The sequence below is a fragment of the Diutina rugosa genome, assembly GCF_008704595.1.
Source record: "Diutina rugosa strain CBS 613 chromosome Unknown scaffold57_size75075, whole genome shotgun sequence".
Lineage (NCBI taxonomy): Eukaryota > Fungi > Ascomycota > Pichiomycetes > Serinales > Debaryomycetaceae > Diutina > Diutina rugosa.
The window spans coordinates 47,210-74,968 of NW_022995169.1; the positions used below are offsets into that span (position 1 = coordinate 47,210).

The window sequence follows — 27,759 nt, forward strand, 5'->3', positions numbered from 1 at the left end:
CTAGAGTTTGGTTTTGTTTTGATGTCGCAGCACCAGTTTATCAACGACGCCAAGGCGAGCCAGGCGGACCACCTCCGCAAGCTGGCGGCATACCTGAAGCAGCTCCAGCGCACGGTGGCACGGCTCGTCGAGGCCAACTCCACCAGCACCGCGGTGCTCGATAAAATCGATACCATCCACGCCGTCAACCGCCAAATTGACCACCAACTAAATGACGAAATCGCCACTAACTACGGCGAACTTGTACAAGCGCAAACTCGCCTTGAAAAGATGGCTACTCGAACCGAAGCGGCACTCGGTGGGGGGAAAGTGGTTGAAGAGTGCCAGCACCATTTGGAAATGATCGATACCCAGCTTAGGATATTGGAGCACACGCTCCAGTACGTGCAACAGCGCCACTCGGATGGTATCTAGATCGGGCAGGTGTGCGGGACGGTGTATATCTGAATTAGGCAGCTATGCGAAATTACGCCTACTAGCAACTCCCCAACAATTAAATCGGGGTAATCGGGAGGTAAGCAAAAATTAAACGGTCTCGCCCCACCTGTGGCCTCGGGCATCGGGCCAGACGCCGACCCGCTAGCAGCACCCCGCCCTCACCGCGACAAACGCGACTCCCACGAAGGAGTCTCCATACAATTGAATCAGACGAATTACATTTATTTAGTTTTCTTAATGAATACGAAATATGATCAATTGAATACACAACCCCTCTTAACATCAAAATTTAGTCGCCATTTTTTTTGTGGCGCCATCGACGCAACGCTTTCCAGTTACTCCAGGTTCGGACCTCGGTCTGTGTCCTCTGTACTATCTGCAGGATAATTCATCGCCCCCCCTGCGATTTTGTGGGGTTATAAATCACCTAGAGCTCCTCGCTAATTCTACAATCAAAAACACACCATGTCGATTAAGGACGACATCCCTGCCATCTTTTACGAAAAGCTTTCCCCCCGCGGGCTTGAGGCCATCGCCAAAACCAAGGAATTCGTCGACACTTACTGCTCCCCCGCCGACGAGATCTACTTCCAACAGGTGAGAACTGACGACCGCCGGTGGAAGGAAACGCCCCCCATCACCGAGCACTTGAAGAAGAAAGCTAAAGAGCTCGGGTTATGGAACATGTTCTTGCTGAAGCACTACGCCGAGGGCGCCGGCTACACCAACTTGGAGTACGGGCTTATGGCCCAGTACCTTGGCCGCAGCCACATCGCCCCTGAAGCTACCAACACCAATGCTCCTGACACCGGCAACATGGAGATTCTTGCCAAGTACGGCAACGACTACCACAAGCAGCGCTACCTCCAGCCGCTTCTCGACGGTAAAATCCGCCTGGCGTTCTTGATGACGGAAAAGGGGACGTCTCTGTCCAACGCCCTTAACATCTCGTGCCTGGCCAAACTTAACCAAAATGGCAACTACGTCATCAACGGCGTCAAGTGGTTCGCCCTGGGTGCCGGCGACCCCCGGTGCAAGGTGTGGTTGACGATGTGCAAGACCGGCGACGACGACGCCAACCCCTATTTCAACCACTCGTTGCTTGTGCTTGACGTCGACAAGGCCCTCGCCCTGGGACAGGCTCGTGTTGTCCGCCCGTTGCACGTGTTTGGCTACGACGACGCTCCTCACGGCCACTGTGAAATTGAGTTTAACAACTACGAAGTGTCTAAAGAGGAAATGGCCAACGTCATCCTCGGCCAGGTGGGCCAAGGATTTGCCATCATCCAGCTGAGATTGGGGCCGGGGCGCATCCACCACTGCATGCGGATGATTGGCGTCGGCGAATTCGCCTTGATGAGAGTGGCTCAGCGGGCTAATCACCGTATCATCTTCGGCAAGCCCATGGCCAAGCGCGAGCTGTTTTTAAACGCCTACGCTCAGGCAAAGATCGACATCCAAAAGTGCCGCTTGTTTGTCCTTAATGCCGCCCACCACATCGACATTGCCGGAGCCAAAGCGGCGCAAGCCGACATCGCCATGGCCAAGATCGAGACCCCGAGAACCATCCTTCGCATCTTGGACTGGGGGATCCAGATGTTTGGCGCCGAAGGGGTGTCTCAAGACACCGAGCTCTCACGCATGTACGCGTTGGGGCGGACGTTACGTATTGCCGACGGCCCCGATGAAGCTCACTTGGGCCAATTGGCCCGTAAGGAGCTGAAGAAGTTCCCTTACGTCGACGAATACTTTAAGCGGTTCGAAGAAAATAAGGCGAAGTTGGCCAAGTTGTAAGTACGTTCAATTCATGTTATGATTTTGAGTCATAAGAGTCTTCCCCGGGTGTAGAACATTGTAATACATACGTTATCGACCATGGCACCGTTAAAAATTATAGATGTTTGTAAACAAAAAAGTATTGACATCGACGTGATTCGAACACGCGCATCTTACGATAACAGAAACCCCAACCTCACAGTTGAGAAGCGAAACGCTTGAGTCTGCCGCCTTAGACCACTCGGCCACAATGCCATTTTTGTTTTTTGTCTCACCGTGTCACTAGTGAATTGTTTGAGATTGGCTAAATTTACAATTTTTATCGAATCAAAACGTGTAATTTGGTCTCAATTATTATCAATGAATTTATTATTGTCGGTGGCTTTCAACTCTGGTGTCAGCGCCAGTTTTAGAGCCGTATGACTCACCTCCCCCGCCCTGTTTTTCTGATCTTCGCCCAACCCCGAACCTACGGAAATTGACCGGTGTCCATATGATCATCGTTTCAAAGATGACATTGTGGGACAGCAGGTTTTTCTTTGACCATGCCGTTGAAATCTGGTGGAGTTGCATCCGAACCGATAAGCTTTCCGCTATGGGAACGCACATTGGGGCTAATCTACTCAAAATACAAAAGGTTAATTGAGTTAATTTGGACCTAAAGTCACCTTCTGAGGGGAACATTGCCACCATTCTTATTTACGTTTCATTAAACTTGTTTAGTTCCCCTATTTGTAAATTAGGTATGATTGTTTCGAGAGCTTGTAAACATCACCCTCTCCACCGCGATGTTGCATTAAATGCTTATCTAAATGCAAGGAGACCTTGTGCCCATGGCGAATTACATTTTAATCAGCGACGATAGTCATCTACAATAACCTCAATATGTCTCGTACCTTTAGGAAAGCGCCCACACCTTGAAGTTGTACTCAATGCGCTATGGATCGCGTTATCCGCACAAACTTTCAACCCTAATTGAAACTGTACAACTCGCGTGACGGTCCCGGAGCTAGTTGCTTCCGATTATTACCGCCAGTCCTATACTACATCGCTTAGCAGGGGTGACATCGTTTGATTTTCTCTACCCCGGTTTCATTCGCCGCGGGTGTGGGGTGCGATGTAACGTTCCCAATTTTCCTCGATGCAACCGCGACCGGATGCAGTGTAACCTTACTAAATCCCAGTTATATTAATACCAACACTTACCCCGGATTTCATCTTCTCCCAAACACTACCATGCCCAGTGCTTTGCCCCACAAGTGCCACGACGACATTGCCGACACCGGCTTCTGCGTTATTCGCAACTTCTTGACTCCGGAAGAAGTCACCAAGTATAAGGTAGCGGCGCAAAAAGTGATTGACTACGCCCGTGAGGGCAAATGGCCCGACGTCAGAACTCGGGGGAAGCAGTTCCCTCCCTGGCCCAAGAACTTCTCCCCTGATATCTGGGGGGTGTCGGGGTTGTTGCACCCTGATTTGGGGGAGAACGGCGAGCTCTCAAAGCCGTTCCACGACTTGTACGCTTGTGACAAGATCCTCGACGTCGCCAGTGACATCTTACAACAGCCTCACGACAAGTTGCTGATGGAATTGTTCAATATGTTGATCAACCCGTTGACCGACTTTGGCTTGGACTGGCACCGTGACACCATCAAGCCCGAAGTCCTGCCCGAGGAAGAGGCGGAGCAATTGTTACAAGACCCTTACGCCGGTACTCAGTTCAACTTGGCGTTGACGGAAGACCCCTGCCTCATCGTCATCCCCGGTTCCCACAAGCGGGTGCGGACGGAAGAAGAACGGGAAAAGACGTCCAACGATAACCGAAAGGAATTCATCACCGGCCAAATCACGGTTCAATTGCACCCCGGTGACATTGTCTTCTACAACAACAACATCTTGCATCGGGCTGAGTACCAAGCCAAGAATGAGCGGATCACCGTGCACGGCTCGTATGGGCTGGTCGACCACGGCAAACTGAGAGCCAAGGGGGTGTTGCAACACGGCGTCGCCAAGTGGTTGCCACGCTTGGAACTGGACAATGAGAACTTGAACATGTTGAAGGGTAAATTGGAGGCGTTGGCGAAGGAGTTTGAAGGCGTCGATTTGGGGTACGCTTTGGACGGTTAATTATGTTACGTGAATATGACAACTATAAATGTGAATCCTGTAGGTCACAATTAGGCACATAACGCTGACAGAAGAACAAGTCAGTTTTACAACTTTTTGTTTAAAACTTTCATTTCGAGCAATTATCTAGCCAATCCCATCATCAAGTTCCAGTTCACCTGATTATCTAATAAGCTAAGTGACGTGTTTTGAGTTTTTCAGTTTCAGTGTATTGTACGATTTGAACTCCCTGAAGTTGTATTAAGTATTTCCTCGACTATTCCTTCAATTTAGTGTACCCTTTTAGTAATGCCTTTTGCAGACACATGCGCTCCAGCTCGAGCGAGCTCAACAAATCCTTCATCATCACTGAATTGCCCAGTCGGATTTCTCGATAGCGTAGACCATTATCACCACGAGCCGTAATAAGGGCACTTTGCTTGTTTTTGTCACTGGTGACACTACTGGCACCGTTACCGTTGCCCTTCTTCGCCAGACCCGCCCCCGCCAGATCCATCCAGGCATACTTTTTCTTGCCCGTAGTCATCATGGCTGCGGTTTCGTTAGTCAGCCGGTGCAAAGCCTCTTCGGCAGCGGCTCCCTTAGCATCCCCCGAAGCAGCCTCCAGATTAGCATCCTTTTCGAGACCAAGCGCCACCCGTTTCAACACCCGCTTTTCTTCAAGCTCCTTTTGTCTAGCAGCAATGTTTCTCAATTCGCGAGAGAGCTCCAGTCGTTGCAGCTGGCTTTGGCGCTTAGCTGCCAGCTTTGCCGCACTGCTCAGCTGACCTGACTGGTTAGTTTGCTGAAACAGAGCAATTCCTCGCCGTCGGTGATGGCTGAGGATTAACATGCGCAGAATGATTTGCGACATCCAGTTTTCGCAAGCCGCCAGGACAAACTCGAGCATCTCGTGGTCGTTGTGGAAGGATTGACTGACACCGTTTTCCTTGGCCACCCGTGCCATGAACTGAGCGAGTTGATATTGGTTCAAAAACGGGGCTAGCCGTTGCGGCTTCACCATCAGTTGTTGGCGGTACGCCTGACTCAGGGTGGCAAACGCCCGCAGGTGCAAGTTCAGCAGAATCTCTTCTTCCTCGGCAATGTTGACCCCGGCGGCGGCAAGGGCATCGTTGAGTTTGTTGGGGTCAGCGGCCAGCGCCCCGCCCCCACTGCTACCTGTGGCTGCCAGCGCCTGCAGCGTTGTCTGAGGGGCCCGCAGAGGTTCAAACAGAGTCAGGTAGTTGTTCGTCCCTTGAGGATAGTTGTAGTTCAGCAGATACAGCAGCAGGGGCGGTTGCTGGGTGTACGAGCGAGTTACCAGCTGCGACGGCGCCGGGCGCTGGTGGTAAGGGTAATTGGGATTTGAGCCCACCAGTGAATCCACCGAGTTGGCAAACTCGCTATACCGGTCGGCGCTGTCGAAGACGTTGGCTTCGCCCTCGGTTTTGACACGTTTCGCTGGAGGGCCGTCCATAGCTAGGGTAGGGTGTGTGGAAGGTTCAGGTGAGGGTAGTGTGAGGAAAAACGCGACTGGCGAGCCATGGAAACCGGTATTCGAGAAATGAATGAATTTACCGACTAAAAGACTTTTCTTGTCGTTGGTAATGTGTTTTATGCTTGATTTTGGTATTGTTTTACCTGTTTTTTACCATTGACCGATATTGTTTTCCGTGATATTTTGAAACAAGTGCTCATACGAATTAACAATGGAGAGTAATCTCAACTAGCATCAAACGGTCAAAAGATCCAAGCGTCGTAAAATCATTCGATTGATTGATTCATAAATCTATTAAGAAATAGTATTTGATGTCTATAATTTCGAATTTGGTATATCAGCTCTCTGTATTTCTAGAGATGTAGGGTAAATTTTATCGAGTGACTTTCCAATGAAGACTAGCACCAAACCATCTACTCAGAAAGCCTTATTCAAGTATAAACCAATAACTATTCCCTTCTAAATTCGGAAAACCCTAGCTTCCCCATAATTCATGCCTCATCTCATCTCATCGCGACTCATCGCACACCCTTCTCTCACCCTTCCCAGACTCAGATACCTCCGCCAGCATATACACGATGGAAGCAGCAGTGTTTCAAGGGCACCACAACTTTCGAGAACGGGTGGTGATGGCCACCCTTCACGGTCGTCCCATCAAAATCACCAAGATCCGGTCCACCGACCTTAACCCGGGGCTTCGCGACCACGAAGTTTCGTTCCTTCGATTGATTGAAGCCGTCACCAATGGGCTGAAGATCGAGATTTCCTATACCGGTACTACCGTCATCTACCATCCGGGGATCATCGTTGGCGGTCAGCTAAAACACCAGTGTCCTAGTGGCACCACCGTCGGCTACTACGTCGAAGGGATGCTCTATTTGGCCCCCTTCTCTAAAAATAAGTTCAGCATTGTCTTTACGGGGATCTCCAACTCGAGTCTGGGTCCCGGCATTGATGCCATTAAGTGGGGGATGCTCCCGATGATGGAAAAGTTTGGCGTCCGAGACATCGCCATCCACATCCTTAAACGCGGGCTGGCGCCGCAGGGAGGAGCTGAGGTTCATTTGGTGTGCAATACCTTGCTTAAATTACCGTTGACATTACACATAACTGAGCCGCCGAAGTTTTCCGCCATCAGAGGGGTGGCGTACTCGACGAGAGTGCTGCCGCTGATGGTCAACCGGATGATCGACGCCGCCAGAAACGTGTTGCGGCCAACTGGGGTTGACGTGAACATCACTGCCGATGTGTGGCGAGGGGAACATGCCGGTTTGCTGCCGGGGTGGGGGATGACGTTGGTGGCTGAGCTGAAGAAAGGATGGCGGCTCACGCTGGAAAACGTGGGTACCGCGGGGCTGTTACCCGAGGATTTAGGCGAGAAGCTGGCGTTAGAATTGTTGTATCGCCTTCAACATAACGCCGTGGTGGCGGGGGACCAGGTGCCGTTGACATTCATCTTCATGTGTCTCGGGTCCGCCGACATCGGGCGGCTCGTGTTGCACCGTGACCAAATCGACGAACGGCTAGTACTTCTTTTACGCGACATTAAGGAAGTGTTCGATATCGAGGTCGTGTTTAAGGATGAAGGGGAAACAATGATGGCGATGGTTAAAGGTCGGGGTGACACCAGTGCGGCTAAAAAGATCCAAGGGTTCTAGTTTTTATTTTAATAGATGCGATCGTTGGGAGGTATATTGCTATATATTTACAAAGTATTACACGCACACGCTGGGCGACAACCGCTTCGTCTCCTCTCTAATCTTGGGGCGCCGGTTCACTCGGGGCAGCCCCTTCACCACTTCTTCCGCCTCTCGACATAGCGGCAGCGACGTCGATAGCATCGGGTGTACTTGTCTTGGTCGAAACATTGATGTAATGGGAAAGTTGGTTGCTGGATTTGTCGATTGGAGGTTGTGGTTATTGTCTTAAATATATCACGCCAGCCCCACTTTTGTGGTTAGGTGGCCCCGGTCTACAGCATCGTGCACTACTCCCCCCTCGCCCCCCCTCGCTTGAACTCGACACGGGTGAGGGCGGAAACGCCCCCCGAAAACCCACAAAGCGGCTGAACTTGCTGCGGGGTGGCTTATCAGTAGTGAAACCACCTCAAACGATCTCCTGGCTTGCTCATCAATACTGTAAGCGTAAAATTACTGCCGCGCAACCGAGCCCCTGAAATATCGTGAGGACCCTGACCAGGTACCACGCGTGCACCAGCCACATATTGGCGAAGACTTCGTACGGACAAATGACATGCTCCAATTCCGAGAAAATGACCCCCCTAACCCATTGATTAAAATTTTTCGATATTTTTTTGAGACAGTCGGCTTTTGTCGGAGAGGACAAAATCATCATCCGCCGTACGTGAAACCACATTGTTGTGAGTTCAACGCTATCGGGATGCGGATAAACTCAAGGTTTCAGACGCTATCATACACTGCAAGTTTGTCTCCTCGTTAGTAAAATTGTCTTTCATTTTCAGCTGACAAAGTTTAATTACGTGCATCACACCCCCTCCTCGTTTTGCGGGTTTGGATTCTTCAGGATCGGCGAGGGTCACACCTTTCACGAAGCCAGCCTTCCAAACACGAGAATTAATTTTCCCTGTAATACAGTAGCGGTGAACGATATGATGGTGTAGATCATTCAACTTTACACCAAACTATTCTCCTCTACTGCATGATCTCAACCGTGTCACGAGCATTGCTCCCATCCTCAAAGCGCTCGCCTAGGTACTCTTCCGCCTAAAAATCGCGTGGCGTGTACCGGCTCCGAAATGTGGCTGATTAAGGTTGATGGAGCCATTGCAACCGTGTCAGCAAAATTCTCTCTCTCTCTGGCCTGATCGTGTGCATGCTACTTAATTATCAATTTGCCACACTCGTCGACGCAGTGTGGTTTTCCGTCAACGCTATAGAATTCGACGCGCGCCACCAAAACCATGTCGACAAGTCGGATGTCCACGGCTTATACGGAACCATCACTCAATTCCCTGTGAATCATTTTGATCTCAGAATCATAATTTCCGTTTGTAGTTTACAAGATCCTAATTTTCCGGCAATCGCGGTGGTCGCCTCTCAAAGTCGCGGATTTACCCCCGCAGCCTCACCAGATACCTCACCATCTTTTCTCGCACCCTACCAACATGAGTGTGGACGGGGTAGCGGTGACCACGATCTTCACGGGGCTCAAACTGCCCGTGGAAGACGAGCGGATACAGGCGGCCCGAGAACTCGGCCAGTTTCTCTCGTTGATCCTGCGGGACCTCAGTGAGGACCAATTCCTCAAGCACTCAAAGGAGATCAACAAACTCATCTTCGATCTTCTCCATTCCAAAGAAACCAACGAAAAACTCGGCGGCATTGCCGCCATCAATGCGTTGATCAGCTTTGACCTGGGATCCCTGGGAGAAACAGTCAAGATCCAACGAATCTTGGGCTACTTGCTGACCCTCATTGTCCTGAGTGAATTGGTGGTGATGAGGCAAGCGTGTCTGACGTTGGGGCGTCTTGCTAGTCCTGGCGGTGCCACCGCCGGTAATATCGTCGACTCCCAGGCGAAAAAGGCCATCGAATGGCTCCAACTGGAGGGAAAGCTGGCCGATACCAAACACCACGCCGCCAGTCTTATCATCATCGCCCTTGCTGATAATGCGCCGGCATTGTTATTTACATACATCCCCCAGATTCTTGAAGTTCTTTGGGGAGCACTCCGAGACGCAAAATTGATCATTCGAGCCGACGCCGCCGTCACCTTGGAAAAATGTCTTAAAATCGTTAATGAGCGCCACCTGGCGGCTCGCATTGAGTGGACAAGAAAGCTTGTGGACCAGGCAACCGACATCCTTTGTGAAGGCGACAGCGCAAAGCGGTATATACCTCCGCGCCAAGGGGTCGAAGGATCAGGGTTGATTGCGCTGGCATCGTCTACCAACGAGAGTATCCATGGTGCCCTCCTCGTTTATCGTGAAACCTTACGTTACCGGACTGATCCATACATTGTGGGCCACAGTGACCTTATTTACGATGTGTGTGCGCTATACAAGTATCATAAGCTTCCTTTGATTCGCCAGGAGCTTACCAACATCTTCCCCCTTGTATGCTGTCTCGACACGGTACGATTTGCCGAACATCGGTTGCACCTGACCATTCTGTACTACTTGGCTCAATTGCGCAAATTGAGAACCTCTCACTCGGAGGTGGCTAATGCTGAAAAGGCGGCGATTTTCCGCCTGATTGGTGTCATAGCCGTGGAAGTGGGTAACCACATGGTCACGTACTTGGATCCTATCCTCGACAATATTCGCGACGGTCTTACTTTTGCTACTAATGCCAACGTTCAACTGATTTTGGCACTGGCAGTGGTCGACGGTGGTGCCAGTATGGACGATGTTCAGCTGACCCTGACGGCTCTCTCGTCACTCCCAACATCACTGAAATTCAAGCTGGGACGCAAGGATACCGAACCAGCCATATTTTTCTGCATTGGTAAGCTTTCCATCGCCGTGGGCCCGGCGCTCACTAAGCATTTACAACGAGATATTTTGGACATGATTTTCACCAACTGCCTGTTACTGGAAGCATTGGAGACGGTATTACACACCCTCACCACAAACATTCCCTCGTTGGTGCCGGTGATCAACCACAAGTTACTCAATTTGCTCGCATTGGTCCTTCTGGGACGAGGATTTCAGCCGCCAGGGCTGCCGTATGGTCCTTTATCGATGAATCAACACGTGGCAAAGGAATATCGAGTGTTTATGATCGCTCGTGACACGGGACACCTGATTAACCAAATCCTTCAAGACAACCCCGCCTACACCAGGCAAGACAATCATATTCTTGTGCAGGCACTCCGCATGCTTGCCCGGTTCACATTTTCTGGGGTGTTGCTCTATGAGTTCGTTGAGAAGGTCGTGGTGCTGTATTTGGATCATTTTAACCCCAAGGTGCGTCAAGAAGCGGCCCTTACTGCCACTGAGATATTTGCTCGTGAAGAAGTGGTGAAACAACTGCTGATAAACCTGCTTTCGGTTGTACATCATGTGCTAGAGCGCTTGCTAACGGTGGCGATCACAGATCTTGTGCCAGCAATACGACTTTCTGGTATCAAAGCTCTTGTCAGCCATCGTGAGTTTGACCCGCACTTATCGCAAGCGCAGCCAGTGTCGTTATTGTTCATTGCTGTAAATGATGGGGAGTTCCAAGTGCGTCTGGCGGCGGTGGAGCTTTTAGGGCGGCTTTCGCAAATCAATCCCGCTCAAATTGTACCCAATTTGCGCAAGATCTTGATTCAAATGTTGACGCGACTCCAGTATCTGACGACCAATCGTAAAAAGGAGGAAGCGGCTCAACTTCTTGGCCTTCTCATTGCTAGCTCGCATGATCTTTGTCGCCCATACACTCAACCGATCATTGAGGTTTTAATTGATAAATCACTGGATCCTCTGGCATCAGTGGCCGCGCTGGCGTTGGCGTGCATTGGTGAATTGGCGGTTGTCGCCGGTGATGAGCTTCTGCCATACGTTGATCAAGTCCTTCCGCTTATGATCGATACGTTCTACGATCACCTGAGTACCTATAAGAGGGATGCAGCGCTTAAAGCTTTAGGTCAAGTTGTCCTGCTGACAGGATGTGTTATCGAACCCTTCCTCAAATACCCACAACTTCTAGGGTTACTTGTGGGTATTCTCAAACTGGAGGCTCTGGCGCTGGTAAAGCGGGAAACGGTACGACTTCTTGGGATCTTAGGGGCGTTGGACCCTTATAAACTTCGAGAGCTGAGTCTGCGTAAACTTGAAATGGACTCTCTGACCACTCCTGTCGACGTACAATTGCTTATGACGGGAACGCTGCCACTGCTGGACGAACTGTTTTACCCGCTGGTACTGATCACTGTACTCATCAAGATTCTTGCTGATTCAAGCTTGGCTCTGTATCACTACCAAGTGGCGGTGGCCATCATGTTTATTTTCCGCAACTTGGGCGTTAAGTGCGTTGGTTACCTTGACAAGGTAATCCCGGGAGTGGTGCTGGCAATGGCTACATGCCTGCCGCTGATGCTTAAAGTATACTTCCAACACCTCACTGAAATGGTCCAGATAGTTAAGCTGCACATGCGTCCGTACATTGAGAAGGTGTTCGCTGTGATCGATGCTAATTTTGGCCCGAATCAATTAGTGGGTCCCTTGGCTCTGACACAAGTCACTGTTATCGGTCTTATCGAAGCAATTGCTCGGGCTCTTGAAGGGGAATTCAAACAGTATCTCCCTCGTGTTCTCCCCCCGTTACTTGAAATCTTGGACGCGGACAAGTCAGCAAAACGTGAGCCACTGGCTCAGGTACTTCGTGCCCTTGTGGTATTTGGGACTAATATGGATGAATATGTTCATATTGTGATACCTGTTGTCATCAAGCTTGTGGAACTGGCACCGTCCTCCTTGAGAAAAACAGCCATTGATACCATAGGTCGCATGCTGAGGCAGGTTAGTCTCCAGGATATGGCCCTGCGTATTATTCACCCTTTGCTCCGGGTACTTCTGCTGGAAGACGAAGAGTTGAGAGTGCCGGTACTCAATTGTTTGCTGTGTCTTTTACTTCAGTCATCGCCAAAATTCCAGGTGTTCATTCCCACAATCAAACAAGTGATGCTTGCCTCGAAAATCCACGCACCTAAGTTTGAGCATTTGGTGCAAAAGCTAATCCTGGGAGACCAACTACCGCCTCACAATGACATTTACGCTGAGTATGATAGTGCTGTTGACAACTACGAGCCACTGGCAGAGCCGCTGAAGAAACTTCCGGTAAAGCAAGATGTATTGCGTCAGGCATGGGACACCCTGAATCGCAAACTGAAGGAAGATTGGCAGGAGTGGATCCGTGGTCTTTCATTAGAGCTTTTAAAGCAGCTGCCCTCGCACGCCGTCAGAGCATGTGTTCCCTTAGCACTGGACTATTTCCCTTTAGCTAAAGAAATGTTCAACACCTCATTCACACTGTGTTGGAATGAGCTCTACTCCCAAAACCAAGAGGAACTTGTGCAAGCTTTTTGTGTGGCGCTCCTGCTGCCGAACAACCCCCCAGAAAATCACCAAACGTTATTGAATCTTGCCGAATTTTTGGAACATGATGACAAACTGTTACCGATTGCGATACTGACGTTGGGTCAATATGCTCAACGGTGTCATGCTTACGCTAAAGCTCTTCATTACAAAGAACTTGAATTCTATGAGGAACCACTGACACCCACTATTGAACTGTTGATTGCTATCAATAATCAACTCCAGCAATCGGATGCCGCTGTAGGTATTTTGAAGCATGCCCAGCTTCATCATGATTTGCAGTTGAAGGAAACGTGGTACGAAAAGCTTCAACGGTGGGATGACGCCCTCGCTGCTTACTCAGCTCGAGAGAAGACAGATCCGAACAACATGGAAGTCGTACTTGGTAAAATGCGTTGTTTGCATGCATTAGGTGAATGGGAACAATTACTGGAGCTTGCTCGCGCCAAATGGGAAACTCTGACTGACATTCAACGGAATATTGCTCCGTTGGCAGCGGCTGCGGCTTGGGGTTTGGGGCAATGGGATCGCATGGACACCTGTATCCTGGTGATGAAGCCAGAGCTGCCTGATAGAGCATTTTTCCTTGCGATTCTCCAACTTCACCGTAACAACTTCGAAGCCGCTACCAATGAAATCGTCAAGGCTCGAGACTTACTTGTCACCGAAATTACTGCCCTTGTGGCTGAACTGTACACTCGGGCTTACGGCGTGATGGTGCGAGTACAAATGTTGTCCGAACTTGAAGAGATCATCACCTACAAACAGCTCCCTGCTACTGTTGAGGGCCATGATCGTCGGGCTGCAATGAGAAGGACGTGGAATCAGCGACTTTTGGGATGCCAGCGTAACGTTGATATTTGGCAACGAATGCTCAAGGTGAGGGGACTCGTGATAAAGCCAAAGCAAGATATGGATATGTGGATCAAGTTTGCTAATTTATGTCGCAAACAAGGGCGGCTCAATCTTGCTGAAAAGCTGCTCAACATGTTATTAGACACTGGTGGTCTGGATCATGCTCTGAGAGCTCCTCCCCAAGTGGTGTATGCGCAACTTAAGTATATGTGGGCTAAAGGTCAACAGCGAGAAGCTTTGCGCCACTTGGTGGACTTCACCACGCGCATGTCTCAGGACTTGGGACTCAATCCCAACGACCTCATCACTCAACCCTTGCCCCAACAGGGTCGTGGTATCTCGCTGAAGAAACACGTTGAAGAATACACTCGCTTGCTTGCTCGATGCTTCCTCAAGCAAGGTGAATGGCAAATCGCCCTTAACTCGAATTGGCGCACTGAAACGCTGGAAATCATACTTGGTGCCTACCTCTTGGCCACCCACTTTGATGATAAGTGGTATAAAGCGTGGCACAATTGGGCCCTTGCGAACTTTGAGGTTTTGCTGTTGTATCAAAACAATGAAGATGCTGACGATGAAGGGAGAATGCGTTGGGGAACCAACACTGTGCTGGTGGATGTGGTACAACGGCATGTCGTGCCATCAATTAAGGGATTCTTTTACCTGATACTGTTACTGGATGCTAATCTGCTGCCATTACAAGACACTTTAAGATTGCTCACACTCTGGTTCAAGTACGGGGGACAAGCTGAAGCAGCTGCGGCGATGACTGAAGGGTTTTCGATGGTTTCAATCGATACCTGGCTTGAAGTTGTGCCACAACTTATTTCGCAAATTCACCAACCTAATCCAGTGGTCCTGAGATCCTTATTCGGGCTTTTACTGGACTTAGGTAAAGCTCACCCCCAAGCTCTAGTGTACCCTCTTGCTGTCGCTGTCACGCTGGATCTGGCTCTGAGAAAGCAAGCGGCCGAGCTGATTGTCGACAAAATGAAAATGCACTCTGCAGCTTTGGTGGAGCAAGCTGAGCTTGTAGCACTGGAATTAATTCGAGTTGCCGTCCTTTGGCATGAACAGTGGTATGAAGGATTGGAAGATGCTCTGAGACTTTTCTTTGGTGATCATAATACTGACAAAATGTTCGAAGTGTTGGAGCCTTTGCACCAAATGATGTCACGAGGGGCAGAGACACTGCGAGAAGCAGCATTCGCGCTGGTATATGGTCGTGAATTAGGCGATGCCTATGAGTGGGTGCTCAATTTCCGGAGAACTAAGGACATTACCAATTTGAATCAAGCTTGGGACATATACTATAACGTCTTTAGGCGCATCAATCGCCTGTTGCCGCTGATCAACCAATTGGAGTTGCAATACGTGAGTCCGAAACTCGAAATGGCCCGCGACTTAGACTTGGCAGTCCCTGGTACTTATCAGGCTGGTCAACCAGTGATTCGCATTAGTAAGTTCGACCATACTTTTTCGGTGATATCGCTGAAACAAAGACCCAGAAAGTTCATGATTTGGGGTTCAGACAATGTTCAATACTATTACGTGCTTAAGGGTCATGAAGATATTCGACAGGACAATTTAGTGATGCAGTTATTCGGGCTTGTCAACACCCTTCTTGTCAATGATCCTGAATGTTTCAAACGTCATTTGGATATTCAAAGATACCCTGCAACCCCTCTTCTGCCGAAGGTGGGTCTCTTGGGTTGGGTACCTAATCTGGACACCTTCCATGTACTTATCCGTGAGTACAGAGAGCTGCGTAAGATTTTCTTGAATATCGAACATCGTATTATGTTGCAGATGGCGCCTGATTATGACTCGCTCACTTTGTTGCAAAAGGTTGAAGTTTTCACTGGTGCATTGGACAATACCAGAGGCCAAGACTTGTATAAAGTGTTGTGGTTGAAACTGAAGCTGTCTGAGCTGTGGCTTGATCGCAGAACTACCTACACTCGACTGTTGGCAGTCATGCTGATGGTAGGGTACATTCTCGGCTTGGGTGACCGTCACCCAAGTAATTTAATGTTGGATAGGTTCACAGGAATGGTGATCCATATTGACTTTGGTGATTGTTTTGAGGCAGCCATTTTGCGGGAAAAGTACCCAGAAAAGGTTCCCTTCCGGTTGACGCGTATGCTCAATTATGCTATGGAAGTACTGGGTATTGAAGGTCTGTTCAGAATCACTTGCGAGCATGTAATGCGGGTTCTTCGTGATAACAAGGAGTCGCTTATGGCGATTCTCGAAGCATTTGCATATGATCCCTTGATTAATTGGGGTTTTGATTTCCCCACAAAGGCTGTGGCTGAAGCGACAGGAATCCGTGTTCCTCAAGTAAATGTTGGTGAATTACTTCGTCGTGGCCAAATTGATGATGCCGAAGCCATCAGGTTGCAAAAGCAGAATGATCATGAGCTCCGCCAAGCTAGAGCGGCTCTTGTTTTGCAACGCATTGTTGATAAGTTGACAGGTAACGACATCAAAAGGTTACAGGGTCTTGACGTTCCCACTCAAGTGAATATGTTGATTCAACAAGCTACTAGTGTGGAAAATTTGTGCCAACACTACATCGGATGGTGCTCATTTTGGTAACTGACATCATTGAAATAATTCAACTGAGCAAAGTTTTTATAACAATAACTATCTACATACACATGAGTTTTCAATTTGCTTAAATAGCCATTTTAACTTTTTATATATATTCATAAGCGCCGGCTCGCGAAGCGTGGCGCACTTCACGCATAAGACCAGTCGCATCCATATTTGCCCCCATCCAAGATGACAACCCTTATCATCCCTGCCGTTTCCTTGGGTAATGTGCCTCAATTAGCGGTTGACCTACTTATACACACCCTCAGATTAACCCCAAGTCAAGCACTCGATGATACTTATCTTCACCCATTCGCCTCACCCCGAGATCACCTACCCGATCAAACTGAGCCACTGGGTATTAGTACTGGTCTTGAACTCTACGAAGACAACAAGAAACAGCTTGCTGTTGTACAACAAAGATCTCCTGTGGTGACACCCTACACGAAAAAGTTTGCCACCGATGTGTTGGTGCCACTTGCTGGAAAATATGACCGAGTGATCCTTGTTGATCTGACGAATGGGGGATTTGATGATGTCAGCCGACTCCACACCATTGACGTGGTTACCAGTGATGTTGTACTAAATGCTAAGGTTGAGAAGCTTAGTTTACAGGATGGTATCCATGAAGACGACAACGATCACTTTCTGGGGACCACCAGGGCGGTGATTGAGGCTAGAGGAAAGAATGTAACCAGTGACGTGGTGCTAGCATATGTTTACGAGGGTGATAATACAAACGATGCGTTCGCTTTGGCCGATAAGCTTGCATCAATTCTCGAGTTAGGGACCCAAAGATGGCAATGCCCAGTGAGTTGGACGGGGATGTATGGACTTCGCCAGCATTCAAACGCAATGGAAGATGGGCTTTACGGCTAGTTTTAAATCGAAAAAGGCGACGTGAATTGATATTGAAGTAAATCATTTCTTATCTAAAGCGTAGTTAATAGCAGCAGTGTAACCGTAAACACCAAGTCCACAAATGACTCCCACTGCCTTGTCACAAAGGTAACTGTGGTGGCGGAACGGCTCCCGAGAATGGACGTTGGTAATATGGACCTCGATGAACGGGATGTCCACTCCCAACAAAGCATCCCGGATAGCCACCAGTGTATGTGTGTATGCCCCGGCGTTGATGACAATAAAATCAACTTTCTCTTCTCGAGCAGCATGGATACGGTCAACTATAGCTCCCTCTGAATTGGCTTGAAACGTGTAGCATTCGCCACCAGCAGCCTCAACCTGAGAGATAGCAGCCAGCTCAACATCATTCAAAGTGGTATGACCATATCTTTCGGGCTCCCTGGTACCTAGGAGGTTGAGGTTGGGGCCGTTAATAAGAAGAATCTTTTTGGTCATAGGTGACGCGTGGGTGAGAAAGATGGCGCGTTAGTGAGCAGTGGGTGGTTCGGTTGAGATCGGTTGTCATGGAAATTTCAAGAAACTCAATCGAATGTAACACCTCATTCATCAAGTTATGAATCATGCAAAACATTTTGTTGGTTGGTTTTAGTAGCTATTAGCTATTTCGTGGTTTATGCTTCTAGGAGAAGATTGGGATTACGTTTCGTACCGATCAATTCTTCCGAATTTATGAAGTCGCGTAGGATCCAATAATATGTCCAGTCCTGCTCACATGAATTTGATTTCGTTTCAAGATAATATTGTTGTACTACGGCTTTCGTAACCTCAGTAAATGGGGTAGAGAAATAAAGACAACGCAATTGCATATATTTGTTAATGAGTTTAATGTACCTTCATTTCATCCACTTCTTGAATTTTAGGGCTTTTCCAAATTTTTGCCATTAAACTGAACAATTTCAATAGCAACTATACGTGATTGTAGATCTCACCAAGTTCGACTCACCAAACTTCTATGTCAAGAGCGAACAGGAGTGTGATTCAGTATGACTTTCGAGGTAAATCTAGAGTTTTTCACTTGGGATTATACATTAAAATTGAGTAAAATCAAATCTATCTTTGGGAACCGGTCCCTTCAAATCGCCTGTAGAAGGCTTAAGCATATGCAGAGGATTAATTGTTGCACCTGATTGGGGTAACGGTTGAGTTGGCAGCAAGGTAAACTTATTTTGAATGGTTGTGAATGGGGGAAGCACCAGTGATTGAGTATTTCCGGAAGCACCAGGCATATGGATGAGGTTTTCAATGGACACTGACAGATTTTGTGGGTATTCTGGATCAGTATCATTAAGCAACGGCAGAAGAGGGATCAGCGCCAGCCATTGAGCTTGAGTAGAGTCATCTTCACGGTTGACAGCATTAGCTGAAGGTCCATCACCGGATGCCATCAACAGCGCTAACAGTGGCGGAACCTTCTGTTTTTCTCTTTCAAGACCCTCAACGGGGCTAAGCGGTAATCTGCGATAAAATTGAGGGCTAAGATAGCGGCGGTACAGAGAAACCGCGTGATGCATAACTTGCTCAAGAACAGCACATTTCTCTTGATGTGTAAGAACCTCACTCCCCAAGACTTTTGTATCAAATGCTTCGGCTATGGTCAGTGTTACCACATCAATAATTCGATTGGCCGGTCCCACGATTTTGCTGAGCTTCGGAAGCTGAGGCGCTTGGTTTAGTAAGAGAGGCTGTGGTTGTGAATTAAGCGGCAACGCTGGGAGAGTTGTAGATGGAATGTGGTTGTTTTGAATTGCGGAAGCAGACGATGTCAACGTCAGGGTTATAGCCGCTGCCGCCGAAGCGGTGGGTGTTGCCGCTGACCCATGGGGATGAAGTGGGGGTCCTGAAGGATGTGGAAGCTGCAGGGATGATATCGAATTCAGCAGGGGTACAAGCAGCGGGAGGGATGGATAAGTAGCATACAGGGGTAACAATGAGGCACCGCTTGCGGGCAACAGCAGAGGCAGAGCAGCTTGTGACTGTGAAGAATCATGGGATTCGAGTGTCTGAAGACGATGATTATGGTTTTCATTAATCACCACCAACAGCCAAACCTTCAACTTGATCAGAAAATTTGCTCGAATTCTGAAAGGACACGGGAAGCGGTGAGTTGCAGTGATGCCCAGGCGGCATTTGAAAATGATTTTATTAGTATCGCTTCGCTCGATGACGATGTTAATCCCTCGGGGGCGAAGTTGGAGCAGAAGCCATGGCTTTATGTGAGCTTTATGATGAAAGCGCTTCCCTTCCAATCCGAGGTCGGCAAGCAGGGAGGACATCCTTTAGGAGCCTATAGCTTGAAGAACACACGGTTTTGTCACGATCACCACGGGGAGCTCACCAATGGCTGGGGGTAGGTGGTTCAAATAGATGCCACGATCTCGGAAGTAGAGCTAGCACAACGTTGGTACTGGAAACTCCAGAAGTTGGATTGTGAGTAGATTAGGAGTTGAGTGACGTCTGACCAACCTCTGTCGACAAACCACAATGGCAGTAGTCGACACGAGCGAGGGGCGGGTTTCCACGCTGCTGGCGGCTCCAACGAAGGAGGTACTGTCGACTATATGCACATCTCAATTTTTCGAGGCGACAACAAAAGATCTGGTCGAAAATATCATTTTCGGGGAAAAGAAAACGAAGCAGCTGGACTGCTGGTTGAACAGGAGCTGCTCTAACGACCATATAGAGGGCTAAATTGTCCTAGTCTTGGTGAGAATGGCAGTGGTGTGGCTAAGGGGTACATCATGTACCGACCTTTTAGCCGCTCCTGCGGGAACCCACCCTCAAAGTGCACTTCCAATTAAAGAATTTCAAAGCCCCCACAACACTGAACGGTGGCTGGGGAGCGATAAAGCCAATTACGAGCCAAGTCAGATTGCTGGTGGGGTTAGTTTGCGATCATCTCGGTGGAAGTCTAGTCTGTCAAGGTAATATCTGACAGCTCCCGAAGGGTGTTTATATGAAGTGAAGAGGTTATTATAGATCAACCTATATTACTTCCCATCCAAGTTCCATTTATAGCTTTCAACCTCGCCTTTTTTTTTTTCGGCAAGGCGTTTAGGTACATTCGGTTTGTCTAGCACCTCATCCAACTGCATTCAACTTGAAATCAATGTCGCCCAACTTTCAAAAGCTGCACTGACACAATAGCATGTCTGACAGCATCGCTACTGAATCAATTGAAACACTTTAATTTTACCCCCGGCTCTACTCCAAACTTCTTAAACTTCTTAGAGTGGCCGAAGCAACTATTTCTCGTTACCTAGCCAACGCCTCTCCCCCTTTCGCCTGTACCGGAATTGTTCGCACGCTAGGTACGGGATGCATAGACAAATTTCCGAGCTAAAATGATAGAGGATGTTTGTGGGCGTCTCGGGACATTTTCATTTAAACGCTTATGTACCGTACTTATAAAAGCCACTGAAACTTGTTTGAACCAACTAGATAACTCAATTGCGCCTTCGCGTCGTGTGCAAGCACACTGCTAAGTAGTATGAAAACTGTTAATCCGAAAGGTCGTCATCATACTCGTATAAGTTCAAATCCAAATCGTTGTCCTTATCAGCATGGTCATTTCTCCCAATATCGCCATAACCGGTGAACAGACCGTTCTCAGGATTTTCTTTGGAGACGGTCTTTTCTGAAGGTGTATCATCAATGGCTATCGAGTCAACAGTTTCCTGAACATCGGTAGTGCTTGTACCAAGCTCGTCGGCAATAACATCTTCAGGTTTTAAGCTCAGTAATGCAAGCATTCCTCGACGCAATGCATCTTCTGCTGGCCATACGTAATTGTTGGGGTGGATTTGGAATTGTAGATTGGCCATAGTAGGCGGTGCTTTTGTAAATTTGGAAAGCTTCAGAGCGTACTTCAAGACTTCCTCCATATTTGGAGGTTCCTCTATTAAACCCTCCACCACACCACGCTTAAATTTGCCTGCAAATCTTGGATCATCGGTTTGGGTAGAATTGGCTTGAGGTGTAGTCGGGGCATTAGGTAGCTTTTTAAGCTCACTCCGACACGAAATAAGTTCCTTCAATATTTCATTGAATTTCTGATCGTATGTGTGACTTTGTTTTTCGAGATCACGAATTTCCAAACCAAGCTTGCGATGTTTTTCCAAATCCGTTGTTCTCATCCTCAAATCGTCATTGATGGAAATCAATTCCTTCACAAATCCTTGAATCCCTGTATCATTGAACAGGGTGATTTTCCTTGAGAGTTTGGCTAGATTCTCTTCGAACTTCGAAACATCCTCAACGATGGGCAATTTATTGAATGCTGCCGAAGCGGCAGAATTGCCATGTGAACCATTCTTCGGATTGAGTGACAGGGACACATAATTTGTTCCAGTGGGGGTCCCCGGTCTCCCCAACTGATTGAGGCGAGTCAGACTTCCTTTACGAGAGACTGGCTGTTCGGAGAGCATGGGATGTTTTCATGCGCACGAAAATCGTTGTCTCCTCATGTAATGTTAGTATATGCGACCTTGCACTAACATGATTGAGTACCGTCGAAGTGGCATTGAAGCAAAGTTTTACTGATATTTTATCATGTGGACCTCACAGGTATAACTTATTTCGTCGACATACCCAACTCGGCGTATTGATACAATGTCGAGACTTCAAATGCTTGCTTTGTCAAATTTGAAAGTGCAACGTTGAATACATACGGAGCACCAAATCAGGATGTCAAGTTAGTGATCAAGTTCAGTCGGAGGTATCACCGGTGGATTTGGGTTTCACCGCTGTGTCGGCGGTGGTCACACGGAGTGCCACCAACGGGAGTCTAAACCGAACCATCTACGAATGTGCTGAAACTACTACCTATGTAATACGAACATTGCCCAATGACATGGGCAAAGTTTGGTGCCGGTTGGACAACTTCTGGTGGTGTCGGTATTTTGACGGTGGTCTCGCTGGCTTGTGGCCAAGGCAAATCTGGTGAAAGTCGGTATCAAAACACAACCAACGCCCAAATTACTACCCCAGCATTGTCGACGGCGTACAACAACTTGGGCAAAGTTTGACGGTCATCAGATTACTGCTGGTGGAGCTATGGCGTCGTTGGTGGTTACTGCCACTAAACCAAAGGTGCTGTTGCTCGCCAAATCCAACTGCAACCAAAATACCGCCCCCGCATTGTGAACGTTGCCAAATGATGTGGACAAAGTTTGGCGTCAATCGGACAAGTTTTGGTGGAGTTTTTATTTTGACGATAGCCAAGTTGGCTGTGGCCCAGGCAATCTGGTGAAAACCCGAACCAAACACAACCCATACCCAAAACGCTACCTCAGCATTGTTGAAGGCGTACAAAAATATGGGCAAAGTTGAACAATCATCGCGTTACTGGTTGTGGAGCTATGGCATCGTCGATGGTCATAGTGACTATGACCAAGGGTGGTGCTGCTCGCCATCGCCATGTCCAACTGCGGTCAAAATACACCGTGATAGCAATGTGAGCTGTTTTAATGGAAGATGTGAAAATTCAGGGACTCATGAGAACATGACGTTTACGAAATGAAATGAAAGAGTATGTTCAATCCATGTATTTCAAAAAGATTGCATACATCGGAAAGCATGCATTGAACACAACCATTTAAGCTCGAATCTAAGGGTTTTAAACGTCAAATGAACGTGGTTTAATGTCTTCTGAGGCAGAACTTTCAAATAATCAGGATCCAGCGAGCTGGCACTAGAATCACACCCGAAGTCATTCGAGTACAGTGAAATATTTGTTATATGCAGTATTATATTATATTATATGCAGTATTTATATACCCAAACACTCTCTACTATGCAGTTTTACTGTTGAAACTGCTTAAAACGTTAATGATTTCATACTAGGCAACTATAGCGTCAGCATCGATTATTTTGGCCTTAAACACATCAAATTCAAAATATACCTTCCTCACTCTCTCCCTATAATTATGTGTCAAATATATAATTCTACTCGATAATCTCATTAAATTTTCTACAATAGGAAAGAGACTGTGTGCGAATTGCTATTCTTGCCTTTTTTGTATGCAAAAAAATTCTCTTTGAAATACTGCATATAATATTTACAGGTTTGGTTCAATGAAATGCAAATCGGGGCTCATAATTATTTTGATTTTCGAATGTTATAATTTACCAGTGCTCATAACATTTACAGATAAATCTTTTATATAGTTACCACGGAATAAGTCTAGTTTTTTAGTTTGATACAAAAACATTATGAATTTTTTTCAAGCCACACACACTTTTAAGTCGCCGTAAACCACCTTTGCCATCGTTATATTCAATCATTGCTCTCCTATTCAAGCTAACGGTGCCACACCCATGCGTATTTCCGTACCGTAACTAACGAGTGTGTTCCACATCGCCAACAGGAGAGTAGAGTACAGACGGATTAGGAGCCATTCGAGTCTAACGAGGTCGACCGCCAAGTTGAAAGAAACACACTCACTGAAACACTCTAAGGCGCTGTGGTGGTATCTGAAACCAAATCTTAAACCTTCAAATATGCTGGGATCTCTTTGTTGTTTGGTTGTTGTCAGTCTCGAGGAATGTAATCAGTATTCTCGACCTTCTTTCGAACCACCACCGGCAACTTATCAGAAATGTCTAAGAAAGAGCACCAAAGCTCTAATATTCGCATCGAAAACAGCATTGCAAAACAAGTTTAAAGAAAAGTTGGGGTTGAATCTGTGGACAAAAGTGCTTTAGACTGATGTCAAAGTGGTTTTCGTACAAAGCAACATTTGAAGATTTGTAGTGCCAGTTGCTCAAGCGAGACAATATAGTTTGGAAACGCATTCCAATTCACAAATGAGGTTTCGACATTCATATGTATCACCCATATCTCTGACCTGTAGTCACAGCTCAAGAAACTAAGCGACCATCAGTTTGATTTTGACCGACATTCATTTGGAAAAACTATTCGATTGCGATCGGGTCACTATAATTTCCAAATATTCAAAGCGAGATTACAAGTTATCACCTCCCTCAATTTCGAATTTAGGCCTGTCGTTATTCGTCATACCGGTGTCAAACATGGACAATTTATTCGGACTTTTCTAGACTGATACTGATTGAAAGTTATTCTCCTTAAAATCTTCGATAGTTGGAAGCACCGACATTATGCGCCTCAAGTCGTCTGAGACTTATCAGAGAAGGATAATGATTAACAAAGTAATGCATTAAATATACCGGAAGCCACAAGTATGCTGAATATCCTATCTTTATTGAGCTGATCGTCGTGAACTCACTCGCAGGTACGATACTGGTAATAATGTCTTGACGTTGAGATCTGCATTCCACTCGAACCATGATAGTGCTGTTAGTGGTAGCTCAGAGCCATAAGCGTATGTTTGGTCTGTGGGAGTTGAATCATGAACCAGAAAATGTGGTACCTTGGTATCAGCACGTCTTCCATGAGAATTCAATGGAGCACATAACGCTCACATTGTGGACGGGAGTTTAAGTAATTCACGCCTGGAAAGTCTAACAGAGTTCTTACGTTGCGTACTAGTTCCAAAGGTTGTTTTTACGAAAGCTCGCCTCGGTGGTTTGAACAAGTACGCTTTAAAGCATAAAAAATACCGCTTTAAAGCAAAATAAAATAAAATAAAAAGGTTGAAGAAATTTGCAGCATTATGTGAAGCGAAGACGCTGGCATAGGAAAAAACAGTAGGGTCTCCGCCATCTACACCCAGCACACAAAGAGTCAAATTTTGGTCTAGCAAAAGTGTTGATCATAAGCATTGTAGCTAATGAACAAGATTTCCGATGATAGTGAGGAACAGGTGGCAACGGTACGTACGAACGATACTCCGGAAAAAAAACCTACTTCAGTCCCCTTGAGGTGGCTCACCGCAATCGAGTGTTCCGATCGCTTTACCTTGCCAGCCGCGTGCTCGGGTCAATTTTGGGGCGGCCGTATGCTATCACCGATCGGTTTGGGACGAACTCCCGTTGATTCGTGCCAAAAAAGTTAAAGCTACTCTGAGATCAGAACTGCTGCAGCTTGAACTTGTAAGACTTATGATCTTTATCTCCCAAACAGTTGTTACTTAATACCTGGGAGCATGGATTGTTTTGAATCGTACCCGACTGCTAGAATGCAAATCAATAGACAACTTTTTGGAGTATTATACGCAAAACCACGTTGTTGACCGTGAGAGGCTTACAAAATTTGCTACTCATTAGAAACTCGTACTTTCTTGCTAATGAATAATTGAGCTGAGATGACCTCTGCCAAAAATGCATCCTTTTTAAAGAATTTTAAAAAATCTCAAGATATGGAAGAATTTTACAAACCTCATGTCTTGAGGTAATGCTATGCCTATAATGAGTTCAGTATTAGTCGTCAATTAGTGGGAGCACAGCTTCAAAGGTACCCCAGAATATATCACGTGACTAAATAATATAGCGCGAGTCAGCAGTAATTTTTCATTTGGAAAGTTGGATAGACAAGGATGATTCGCCTGTTGCCCCGTTGCTGGAGAGCTTTGGCTTCTATTCCGCTCAGAACGAGGGCCCCGAAACTTGCTCTTCAACTTACATCATCCGTACGGCGTTACGCCACCAAGGAGGTTCCCCTTACTGCCGATACTTACGCTGGCAAGGTCGAGCGGGATCCGAGATTCAAACAACTCGCATCGGAAGACGTGGACCACTTCCGCCTGATTGTGGGTGATGCTGGTGTCATAACCGATAAGGATGATTTGCTTTATTTCAACGAAGACTGGATGCGTAAATACCGGGGACAATCGCAATTAGTTCTCAAGCCCAAGACAACTGAACAAGTCTCGCAGATTCTCAAGTACTGCAATGACCAACTGTTGGCTGTCTGTCCTCAAGGTGGTAACACTGGGCTTGTCGGAGGATCTAACCCTATCTTTGATGAAGTAATCGTGTGCATGCTGCTGATGAACCAAATCCGCAGCTTCGACGATGTGCTGGGGATTTTCAAGTGCGATGCTGGTGTCGTCTTGGAAACTGCAGACCAGTATTTGGCTGAAAAGGGCTACATTTTCCCCCTTGATTTGGGGGCCAAAGGCCTGTGTCAAGTTGGCGGCGTTGTGGCTACAAATGCTGGTGGCTTGCGTTTGTTGCGTTACGGTTCACTCCATGGGCTGGTCTTGGGTTTGGAATGTGTCATGCCTGATGGCACTGTATACAACTCGATGCACCTGTTGAGAAAAGACAACACTGGTTACGATCTTAAGCAATTGTTTATTGGTTCTGAAGGTACCATCGGCATCATCACTGGTGTCCTGATCTTGTGTCCTGCTCGTCCCACAGCTTTTAATGTTGCCCTTTTGGCTGTCGACTCTTATGAAGCTGTTCAGCAAGTGTTTGTGGCCGCCCGCCGGGAGCTCGGCGAGGTGTTGTCGGCCTTTGAATTTATGGATCGCCAATCTCAGGAACTCACTCATCGTCACCTCAAATTGGACCACCCCATCGAAGGTGAGTATCCTTTTTACATTCTTATTGAGACGCTGGGTCTGAATAAAGACCATGACGACGAGAAGCTCGAAAACTTCTTGGGCCAAGCTATGGAAGATGGTCTTGTTCTTGATGGTATCATTGCTCAAGATGAAGCCCAAGTAAAGCTGTTATGGGCTTGGAGAGAGCTGGTTCCTGAGGCTCTGACTATCGGCGGTGGTGTCTATAAGTACGATGTCAGCTTGCCGCTCAAAGATTTGTATGGTTTGGTTGAAGCCACTCAAAGCGAATTGGAGAAAGCAGGTATTGTTGACATGGATGACGAATCTAAGCCTGTGGTACAAGCATTCGGCTATGGGCATGTTGGGGACGGCAATCTTCATTTGAATGTTGCCGTGAGGGAATACTCCAAGGACATTGAAAAGGTTCTCGAGCCCTTTGTGTATGAATGGATTCACGGGGTTGGTGGGTCTGTTTCTGCTGAACATGGTTTGGGTTTCCAAAAGAAGAATTACATTGGTTACTCGAAGACCCCCATTGAAATTGAAATGATCAAGCAGGTCAAAAACGCATACGACCCGAAGGGCATCATGAATCCTTACAAATATGTTTAAGTGTATATAAAAAGCACGTTTTGATAATAAAGGTAAACATCACAATCTCGTATCACATCTAAAAATTTCGATTCAGAATATTGGACCAACGAATGCTAGTCAGGCAAGCTCAAATTGAGCGGATGAAGGAATTACCAACGTACAAAAGCCTGCGCAACACCGGTTGGCACGAATATTTCGAATCTATGACAGTGTCAAATCACGTTCTGATTTTAATGGTATCTCGAGGCAAATAATCAGGACGAGTAAGCACATTAGCTCATGATCGGCTTTGAAAAATACACAAAAATGTTACAGGTGTAGAGATACGGAAGAACGATACCGCCTTTAAGCACCCATTCACATGGAGAAATCCGGAAGGTGTCATAAAAAATTCACCTTGTGTTTTCTGTCTAGGTACCCCTACAATTTCACATTTATCAAAAATTTGAGACACCGATATTGGTGTAACTAGCATTTGTCAA

At 47.2% G+C, this 27,759-nt stretch overlaps 11 protein-coding genes across 11 annotated transcripts; 7 read left to right on the forward strand and 4 right to left on the reverse strand. All coding sequences in view use genetic code 12, as the record gives it.

The window, feature by feature from the left end:
- Positions 1-21: 21 nt before the first annotated feature.
- On the forward strand, positions 22-414 carry DIURU_004024 (uncharacterized protein; the record flags this gene model as incomplete). Its single annotated transcript, XM_034156852.1, has 1 exon — positions 22-414. The coding sequence occupies one exon, from the start codon at positions 22-24 to the stop codon at positions 412-414; it is 393 nt and encodes a 130-aa protein (XP_034011194.1).
- A 489-nt stretch (positions 415-903) lies between these two features.
- On the forward strand, positions 904-2,232 carry DIURU_004025 (uncharacterized protein; the record flags this gene model as incomplete). Its single annotated transcript, XM_034156853.1, has 1 exon — positions 904-2,232. The coding sequence occupies one exon, from the start codon at positions 904-906 to the stop codon at positions 2,230-2,232; it is 1,329 nt and encodes a 442-aa protein (XP_034011195.1).
- A 1,218-nt stretch (positions 2,233-3,450) lies between these two features.
- On the forward strand, positions 3,451-4,341 carry DIURU_004026 (uncharacterized protein; the record flags this gene model as incomplete). Its single annotated transcript, XM_034156854.1, has 1 exon — positions 3,451-4,341. One exon carries the CDS (start codon positions 3,451-3,453, stop codon positions 4,339-4,341), a length of 891 nt encoding a protein of 296 aa, XP_034011196.1.
- Positions 4,342-4,597: 256 nt separating this feature from the next.
- On the reverse strand, positions 4,598-5,797 carry TAF4 (Taf4p; the record flags this gene model as incomplete). Its single annotated transcript, XM_034156855.1, has 1 exon — positions 4,598-5,797. The coding sequence occupies one exon, from the start codon at positions 5,795-5,797 to the stop codon at positions 4,598-4,600; it is 1,200 nt and encodes a 399-aa protein (XP_034011197.1).
- A 599-nt stretch (positions 5,798-6,396) lies between these two features.
- Positions 6,397-7,476, forward strand: RCL1 (rRNA-processing endoribonuclease; the record flags this gene model as incomplete). Its single annotated transcript, XM_034156856.1, has 1 exon — positions 6,397-7,476. The coding sequence occupies one exon, from the start codon at positions 6,397-6,399 to the stop codon at positions 7,474-7,476; it is 1,080 nt and encodes a 359-aa protein (XP_034011198.1).
- A 1,487-nt stretch (positions 7,477-8,963) lies between these two features.
- Positions 8,964-16,334, forward strand: TOR1 (phosphatidylinositol kinase-related protein kinase; the record flags this gene model as incomplete). Its single annotated transcript, XM_034156857.1, has 1 exon — positions 8,964-16,334. The coding sequence occupies one exon, from the start codon at positions 8,964-8,966 to the stop codon at positions 16,332-16,334; it is 7,371 nt and encodes a 2,456-aa protein (XP_034011199.1).
- Positions 16,335-16,520: 186 nt separating this feature from the next.
- DIURU_004030 (uncharacterized protein) lies at positions 16,521-17,210 on the forward strand (the record flags this gene model as incomplete). The annotated part of the gene is made up of 1 exon (XM_034156859.1): positions 16,521-17,210. The coding sequence occupies one exon, from the start codon at positions 16,521-16,523 to the stop codon at positions 17,208-17,210; it is 690 nt and encodes a 229-aa protein (XP_034011200.1).
- A 42-nt stretch (positions 17,211-17,252) lies between these two features.
- DQD1 (Dqd1p) lies at positions 17,253-17,690 on the reverse strand (the record flags this gene model as incomplete). The annotated part of the gene is made up of 1 exon (XM_034156860.1): positions 17,253-17,690. One exon carries the CDS (start codon positions 17,688-17,690, stop codon positions 17,253-17,255), a length of 438 nt encoding a protein of 145 aa, XP_034011201.1.
- A 593-nt stretch (positions 17,691-18,283) lies between these two features.
- Positions 18,284-19,528, reverse strand: AFT2 (Aft2p; the record flags this gene model as incomplete). The annotated part of the gene is made up of 1 exon (XM_034156861.1): positions 18,284-19,528. One exon carries the CDS (start codon positions 19,526-19,528, stop codon positions 18,284-18,286), a length of 1,245 nt encoding a protein of 414 aa, XP_034011202.1.
- Positions 19,529-20,752: 1,224 nt separating this feature from the next.
- MED4 (Med4p) lies at positions 20,753-21,679 on the reverse strand (the record flags this gene model as incomplete). Its single annotated transcript, XM_034156862.1, has 1 exon — positions 20,753-21,679. One exon carries the CDS (start codon positions 21,677-21,679, stop codon positions 20,753-20,755), a length of 927 nt encoding a protein of 308 aa, XP_034011203.1.
- Positions 21,680-25,708: 4,029 nt separating this feature from the next.
- AIP2 (D-lactate dehydrogenase) lies at positions 25,709-27,295 on the forward strand (the record flags this gene model as incomplete). Its single annotated transcript, XM_034156863.1, has 1 exon — positions 25,709-27,295. One exon carries the CDS (start codon positions 25,709-25,711, stop codon positions 27,293-27,295), a length of 1,587 nt encoding a protein of 528 aa, XP_034011204.1.
- Positions 27,296-27,759: the final 464 nt, after the last annotated feature.